We start from the raw sequence: 8,700 nt of genomic DNA on the forward strand, positions 1-8,700 counted from the left end.
AATCATCATCCACCCACAACCCATCGCCCCACCCCGCATGGCCAGCCCCAGAGGTTGCTGTCCTGCGATGCTGACTGATCCACTGAGTTACTCCAGCCTTTGTGTCTTCTTCTGCTGTCCCGAGAGGGGGGCGGGTCAATCCCCGCCCATTTTGCTTAAATACTGGAAACTTTAGCTGTGGCAGCGCACGTTTCGTGATGGCTCTGTTCACACTGGCTGGGATATTCGTCATCCTCCTGAGGACCGCTGCTACGGTAAGTCATTCATTTTCCACTCCTTCCTGCACTCGATTATAATAAGCATTTTGCGGAGATTTTGACTTGTCATCGTTCAGCAGGTGGACGGCGATGTTCGGGGCGTGTCCCGAGTGGGGAAGAGGTGTTACTGCGACCTGCAAATGTCGGACGGAGTATTCCCCAGGCAACAGTTTGAAGAGCTACATTCGCTTAGCGCCAACTGCAGCCAGGAACTCAATGCCAAAGAGGTAAGCGCGATACCAACGCCCAGCCCCCTCGTCTCGCCAACGTTAACAGTGAAACCAACTATTGTCCCGTAAACTACCGGTTCCTCGGTTGTAGTTTTCCTTGACAGGAGGAGTAGGTGCAAAACAATCTCTTTAACATCATGGTACAGTACTGGTGGGCATAGACCTGTTACCGAACAGTACTCGAGTGCTGTACTGGCGGGCACAGATCTGACAGAGTTTTACACTGGAGCACAGTACTGGTGGGCTTAGATGTTACAATACACAACACGGGATGGTGGTGTGAGGGGGCCATGAGTGATGGTGTGAGCGGGGCGTGAATGGAGAATTGAGGTGGTGGGTGGAGGTGTGAGAGGGCAGTGAGACTATGAGCAATTAGCAAGAATGAGAGCAGTGAAGAGGCAGTGAATGATCAATGGGAATTATGGCTTTCTTAAAATATAAGCAGACTGCTGCAGTTAAAAATTTTGTTATCACAAGTAACCTTTGGATGTGGTTTGGATTGTAAATGTGGCTGTTGCACACCACTTGTTTTATCCTATTTTGTATATTAAGCAGTTGGTATATTGTCTCAAATTTCCTAACCAGAAAAATGTACTCTTCTTTCAACTGATAGTTAAAGGACCCTATTGATATTTTCGCTGATATGGAGCAACGACTTCAGAAGCTTGTGCAGCGGATTGATACACTTGAAGAAGAATATGATGGTGATCTATACAGTATCATCTCATTTCGGATCATAGAGATAGAATATGCTGAGTTGATGGACTTGCTTAACCAACTTCAAACAATTAACTGGAGGAACCAAGAGAAGGTGGATAATCTTTTTGTGAAGGTAAACCACGTGTAATGATGCACGAGATGAGAGAGTCAGATTAAATAGGTAATTTTTAAGCTGGAAGGAAGTAACTAATGGAGTGCTCCAAGGATCATTTCTTGTCCCTCAGTTATTTATGATTTATATTAATAACTTGGAGGAGAAAACAGAGTGCAAAGCATCCAAATTTACAAATGAGTCAAAAGTAGATTGGAGTGCAAGTTGCAATGACAATATTAAGACTGCATTGGATAAAGATAGGTTGTGTGAGTGGGCATAACTTAACAAGTGTAGTTCAGTAAGAGGAATTCAAGAGCAAACCGTTATCTAATTGGAGAAAGATTGCAGATGAGTGTAGTGCAGAGAGAATTGAGTGTTCTTGTGCACAGACTCGGCAAGTAATACAGAACAAGATGCCATTGTATGCAGATGCCGAGAAGTGTGTTCAGCTCTGGCTGAACCATTTCTAATCTTGTGATGTGGACTCAATAAGAAGAAGACAAATAGCATATTTTCATTTATTACAAGGGGGTTTGTTTAAAAATAGGGAAATCGTATTTCAAAGTGCTGGAGTAACACAGCAGTTCAGGCATCATCTCTTGAAAACAAAAATAGGTGACATTTCAGTTCTGAAGAAGGATCCCAACCCAAAATGCCACCTATCTATGTTGTCCAGTATTGCTACCTGACCCACATAGGTATTCTAGCACATTTTCGGGTTATTAAAAGATACTACAAAAAGCGTTGTTTTTTTGTATTCTTCCTTTGTCTAACAGGTGCAAAATATTACCGACAAAGTGGATGAATTGGAGGAATATGACCGACTTAAAGTAGTCAAAGAACATAGAAAAAGCATGATCCTGAAAAGAAGTCTGTCTAGTTGCCAGAGTGCACTGTTAGCAACACCAGCACCATACATCACTTTACTACCAGGTCGGTATCATGTGCTCTCAATGATCCAGTTCATACACACCTCACCAGGTTGATTTAGGAGATTGGGTTCAAACTGTGAACAAAAGGTTTGGGTACAAAATCACAGCTGATGCTCTGGTGGGGAATGAGGGATTCCTGGATGACCCCAGGCTTAGTATTTCAATTATCCTCCAGTAGGATATAAAAAATCTCATGGCATCATTATGCGGGAGGATTAGCACTGGCATTGGAGATGATATTTACACCTCAATCAATATCAGTGATAATGAATGATATTTGTAAGATGGTTAACGTGATCCTTACAACATTACTCTATGTTCAAAATATTCTTTGGTGAGAGATATCTCGAGACCATTAAAGGTGTGAAAGAAAACCAAATGTATCTTTATTTATTGTGTATTAATTATTTGGATGAGGGAAATTAATGCTTTGTGGCCAATTTTGCAGTTGATACAAAAATAGGTGGAGGAGCCGGTAGGGTAGAGAAAGCAGGGACACTGCAGGGACATCGGGAGGGGAATGGGGAGTGCAGGGGAGAGATAAGTTTTTTTGCCTTCCATCACAGCGAGGAGGAGATGCGCTGTGATGGATGTCTGTGTAAATTGTGTTGTGCCTTGGGTCTTTTTTTTCATGTGTGCATGACTGCAGAAACAACATTTCATTTGAGTCTCTATGAGGTTCAAGTGACAAATAAATTGTATTGTGTATTGAATGACTTGGGCAGGTTGGGAGAGTGGGCAGAGAAGTGGCAGATGGAATGCAATGTAGCAAAGAGTGGAGTCGTGTGGAGTCAAGTTGGTCATAGGAATAAAAGCACAGACTCTTCTAATTGGGGAGAGAATCCAGAGATCTGAGGTGCAAAGGGATCTGGGAGTGCAGGTGCTGTATTCCCAAAATGTTAATTTGCAAGTTGAATAGGTAGGAAGGCAAGCACTTCAAAAGTACTAGAATACGAAAACAGGAATGTAATGCTGAGGCTCTATAAGGCGCTGGTCAGGCCGCATTTGGAGTAATGTGAGCAATTTTGGCCACCGTATCTGTGGAAGGATATGCTAGCTCTGGAGAGGGTCTCGAGAATGTTTACAAGAATGATTCCAGGAATGAGTGGGTTAGCATATGATGAGCATTTGACGGTACTGGGCTAAGTACTCGCTGGAATTTAGAAGGATGATGGGGGACCACTTGAAGCTTACCGAATAGGGAAAGACTTGGATATAGTGGATGTGGAGAGGATGTTTCCACTAGTGGGAGAGACGACGGCTAGATGTCATAACCTCAGAATTAAAGGACATTTCCTTAGGAAGGAGATGAGGAGGAATTTCTTTAGTCAGAGGGTGGTGAATCTGTAGAATTCTTTGCCTTAGAAGGCTGTGGAGGCTGTCAATGGATATTTTTTAAGGAAAAGATAGATAGAATCTTGATTAATATTGATATCCGGGGTCATGGGGAGGCAGGAGAATGGGGTTAGGAGGGAGTGATAGATCAGCCATGATTGAATGGCAGGGTAGACTTGAAGGGCCAAATGGCCTAATTCTGCTCCAATCACATTACCTTATGATTTCCTATTCAAACGTGAGGAAAAACAAAAATGAGGTAAAGGTTTGAGAGCACAATTATGAGTCCTGCACACCTGAGGGGAATGGGCAGTGCAGGGGAGAGGAGATTAAGTGTTTTTTTGCCTTCCATCACAGGAGGGGATGCGCTGTGATGGATGTCTGTGTAAATTATGTTGTGTCTTGGGTCTTTTTTTTCATGTGTGCATCTGCAGAAAGCTGAACATCATTCAATTGAGCCTCTGAGGTTCAAGTGACAAATAAATTGTATTGTGTATTGAATGACTTGGGCAGGTTGGGAGAGTGGGGCAGAGAAGTGGCATTGGAATGCAATGTAGCAAAGAGTGGGAGTCGTGTGGAGTCAAGTTGGTCATAGGAATAAAAGCACAGACTCTTCTAATTGGGGGAGGGGAGAGAATCCAGAGATCTGAGGGGCAAAGGGATCTGGGAGTGCAGGTGCTGTATTCCCAAAATGTTAATTTGCAAGTTGAATAGGTAGGAAGGCAAGCACTTCAAAAGTACTAGAATACGAAAACAGGAATGTAATGCTGAGGCTCTATAAGGCGCTGGTCAGGCCGCATTTGGAGTAATGTGAGCAATTTTGGCCACCGTATCTGTGGAAGGATATGCTAGCTCTGGAGAGGGTCTCGAGAACGTTTACAAGAATGATTCCAGGAATGAGTGGGTTAGCATATGATGAGCATTTGACGGTACTGGGCCAAGTACTCGCTGGAATTTAGAAGGACGATGGGGGACCACTTGAAGCTTACCGAATAGGGAAAGACTTGGACATAGTGGATGTGGAGAGGATGTTTCCACTAGTGGGAGAGACGACGACTAGATGTCATAACCTCAGAATTAAAGGACATTTCCTTAGGAAGGAGATGAGGAGGAATTTCTTTAGTCAGGGGGTGGTGAATCTGTAGAATTCTTTGCCTTAGAAGGCTGTGGAGGCTGTCAATGGATATTTTAAAGGAAAAGATAGATAGAATCTTGATTAATATTGATATCCGGGGTCATGGGGAGGCAGGAGAATGGGGTTAGGAGGGAGTGATAGATCAGCCATGATTGAATGGCAGGGTAGACTTGAAGGGCCAAATGGCCTAATTCTGCTCCAATCACATTACCTTATGATTTCCTATTCAAACGTGAGGAAAAACAAAAATGAGGTAAAGGTTTGAGAGCACAATTATGAGTCCTGCACACCTGAAACCAGAAAATGACTGGAGAGCTGACTAAATGTCATCAAGGAATTGAAACACTGAAATGGCAGCTTAGCATTCCGAGGAGATTCATGTGTGTTTATACATACAAGGTCATTAGTTCAATCTCTTCATGGAAAGTTGTGAATTTAAGTCCAATAAAGTAGGTTGAAAACAATTGGGAAATGAACATACCAATTCCTATTTTGACTTGTATACCCCATGCTTTGTAGCTTAGCCCATTGTGGTTTGTCTACTTGTCAGTGTTCAAATTGCAAGAATAAAGAAAAACTAAACACATTTTCACAGTAAGGAAGTCTCAGTTAATCCGGCAGAGAAGGCACTTCTAACAAACAGACTCTACCACATGGCCACCAGGTATGGTAAGATGTCATTCAAGGCATTGTTCTCCTTCAGAATGTTCATAGAGTCATATTGTGTGGAAAAAGGCCCAACTTGACTACATCCATCAACATGCCCCAACCACACGAGTTCCACTTGCCTGCATTTGGCCAATATTTTTCTAAATCTATCCGATCCATGTACTTGACTTTTAAATGTTGTGATGGTGCCTGCCTCAACTACCTCCTTTGGCAGCTCATTCCATACCCTTTGTGTGTAAAAAAAACAAACAAAGTTGCCTCTCGGGTTCGTATTAAATATTTCTCCCCTAATAAGGGACATATCAGCCAATTCTAATTAATGGTTCATCTGGACAGGGCCAGTGATTGCGGATACTGGCTACAGGGAAGATTAGACTTTGTGGAAATGCCCTTTATAGTTGTTCTACTCACTGTTTGGGGTTACAAAAGAAAATTGCTTGTTTGAGTGACATACAATGGAACTATGCTTCAGTAGCAGTCAGTATAGACAGGAAAAATCATCTTAAGTTTGCAGTTTACTCCAGAACACACTCTTTTTATAATAAATTGGTCATCTCAGGAGGCACATGCAGTAGGGAAGATGCTCTTCAGCTTGAAGTCCATTCCTTTGTTGAATGATGTTGTGGATAATTGCCTTACATATTTTTCCACGTTTCCTTTCTCGTCTTGTTTGTTCTTCCCCCACCCCCAATGCCCTAAAGCAAAACCTCTTTGCCCCAAATCCCCTTTCATTACCACTATAGCGCATTATGTTGCCCCTGTCTCCAACTCATTGTATCCCTTCCTAATCTTTTTTTATTTAATATTTTTATGGCACTCATTTGAACCCCCCCCTCTCTGGAACCTTCCACTGGATTTCCTACATACCTGTAGACTTACTTTTCTCTAGGGTTAAAGCTACAGGCTATCGATTCTCTGATTGCACTCTGTAGTTACAGTCTGTCAATGTCCCCCCCTGATCTAATCCCTTGCCGACTCTGTTGGTTATGGCCTGCCCCGTCTTCTGTTCTTTCAGTCTCCCGAACGCCTTTCCATCAGAGCACCAAAGCTCTGTTAGTCCTGAATCATCAGTGGACTCTGCTCGCAGTGCCAATTTGTAGACAGGAAAAATTCAGGTGGATTCCAGGGTTTACTTCCAGAACAAACTCTCTTTATTACAGAAAGACACAAATGCTGGAGTAACTCAGCGGGATAGGCAGCATCTCTGGATAGAAGGAATGGATGGCCATTTGGGTCGAGACCCTTCTTCAGACTGAGTCTGGGGAGAAGATACAAAAGATAAAGATATGTAAGATGTGAAAACAAGACAAAGTGGATGGAGATCAAGGAAAATGTAGAATAGATAAAATGTAATTGAGGACAGTCAGACTGGTCGGAGAACTGGGAACAGGGTAGGGACGTGGAGAGGGAAAGCAAAGGTTACTTGAAGTTAGAGAAGGCAATACTCTTTTTTTATTGCAAATTGGCCAACTAAGGAGACGCAGTGTAGACACCTCTTCTGTCCTAGGGCAGATGTTCATTGATTAAAAACACACATTTTATACTACCTCTGATCTACATTTCCTCTCCCCTGGAGTTTGGTGGAGTGGTTGCTAGGTGGAATCCAGGCATGGTTCCGGTCTCTCTATTTGCAACTAATCACAGACTAATGAAGCTCAGGAGTCAAGAGTGTTTTATTGTCATGTGAAATTCTTACTTGCTGCATCACACCAGAATATGTAAACATAGTACACTGTAAACAATATAATAAACGAGAGAGAAAATAAAAGGTCAGTACGTATATATGCACACACTCACAAGCGCACACACACTGTTTATACATATCTAGATTTTCATTCTCAGCAGATGAAAGAACTTGATTAAAAAACTATATGGACATTGAGTCCCTCTTTTGTTTTAAATAAGGTGTGTCATAATTTGAAATTGTGACACATTTTTTTTTGTATTTTTTCACAGGTTCTTGTTCATTTGGAAAATTAGTAGGAGTGTCCGATCCAAAAAGTTCAATGCTCAATCATTTTGGGGTGTCCTACCGATATGGTTCTTGGGGAATGGACCCATGGCCAGCTCCTGGAAAAGCGGATCAATACTGGTTGACAATTCTGTCCACCAGTAATAGATATGGAAATAAGATTCGAGTTTTCAGTTCTTATGGCAAATTTCTCACTCGCAGTGGTGCCGTTGATCTGACTTTTATAACTTATAATGCTCAAGGCTCTGGTGGGATAATGTATAAAGATGCTTACTATTACAACTGTTACAATTTGGATCAGCTCTGCAAATTTGATATGACAACAAAAACTGTTTTATATGCCAAACTGCCATATGTTGGATTTAATGACAAGTTTCCATACTGCACAGTTTCTTCCTGTTATGGCTACTCAGACATGGATCTGGCAACAGATGAAAATGGGCTCTGGGTACTTTATGCAACTGAGCAAAACTTTGGCAACCTAGTTGTTAGTCAACTCAATGCAACCGACCTGTCAATACTGAAAAGCTGGAACACCACTCTATACAAACGATCAGCAACCAACGCCTTTATGGTGTGTGGCATCGTTTATGCCACCAGATATTTGAACTCTGAAGTTGAAGAGATATTTTATATGTTTGACACAACCACTGGAGTTGAGCGGAATGATTTGGCCATCCAGATTCGAAAGGTCTCATCTGGCATCCAGTACATGAACTACAACCCGCGAGATAAGACACTGTATGTGTATAGTGATGCCTATGTTGTTAGTTACAGTTTATTATTTGCGTAAATTGTAGTGGGATTCCTGAGAATAATGCAATGATACGGAAAGTCCAGCTAACAGCAGTAAACCATATGAATTAACATATCCTCTCGAGTACTTTCTTAGAAAAAAAGTGCACTTGGCAATTCTTGGCCACAGCTTTAAGGAAATTATATCTTAAAAATTATTTCTATTTTTCATCTTTTTAGTTTAGTGCTTATTCCAAAATGCTTACCGATTGCAGGAGGGAATTTTGTACTATATCCGCACCCTATATCTGACTTTATTCAGATGAGCACAGACACAAATTAAAACAGCTCAGTCTATCGAACAACTCGGTTTATTAAAGGCCTTAGTGATGTACATTGGGAAACAGTGTGAGCAAGCGCAAACTGCTTCAAAAGCTACAGTAACCACAACATTTTTATATCCCCACGACACAATTGTTACTTGTGGAGTTGAAGTAAATCATTAATCAATGTCTCTGTAACATTCCATCTTTGCCTTTCCCCAGAGCTAACTTTAATCTTACATTTCCTGTTGTATTGAAACACTCCCTCCCATATATCTAAGAAGTAGATACTATGAAT

General features: G+C 41.7%; 1 protein-coding gene across 2 annotated transcripts; it reads left to right on the forward strand.

Moving 5' to 3' along the window:
* LOC129705189 (olfactomedin-4-like) lies at nucleotides 1-8,211 on the forward strand. 2 transcript variants are annotated; one of them, XM_055648650.1, is made up of 5 exons: nucleotides 1-254; nucleotides 335-484; nucleotides 1,101-1,319; nucleotides 2,078-2,234; nucleotides 7,329-8,211. In XM_055648650.1, exons 1-5 carry the CDS (start codon nucleotides 198-200, stop codon nucleotides 8,135-8,137), a joined length of 1,392 nt encoding a protein of 463 aa, XP_055504625.1. In that variant the 5' UTR covers nucleotides 1-197; the 3' UTR covers nucleotides 8,138-8,211. The 2 variants fall into 2 exon arrangements, with proteins under 2 accessions (XP_055504625.1, XP_055504626.1); XM_055648651.1 differs by having other exon boundaries at nucleotides 2-254; nucleotides 338-484.
* The last annotated feature ends 489 nt before the right edge of the window (nucleotides 8,212-8,700 follow it).

Source organism: Leucoraja erinacea, chromosome 17 (genome assembly GCF_028641065.1).
Source record: "Leucoraja erinacea ecotype New England chromosome 17, Leri_hhj_1, whole genome shotgun sequence".
NCBI lineage: Eukaryota > Metazoa > Chordata > Chondrichthyes > Rajiformes > Rajidae > Leucoraja > Leucoraja erinaceus.

Excerpts from the sequence above, each read along its gene's own strand:
- LOC129705189 (XM_055648650.1), top strand. The coding sequence starts at position 198 with ATGGCTCTGTTCACACTGGCTGGGATATTCGTCATCCTCCTGAGGACC. Across the intron at positions 485-1,100 it reads AGGAACTCAATGCCAAAGAG|TTAAAGGACCCTATTGATAT; the intron begins GTAAGCGCGATA and ends TTCAACTGATAG. Across the intron at positions 2,235-7,328 it reads ATACATCACTTTACTACCAG|GTTCTTGTTCATTTGGAAAA; the intron begins GTCGGTATCATG and ends ATTTTTTCACAG.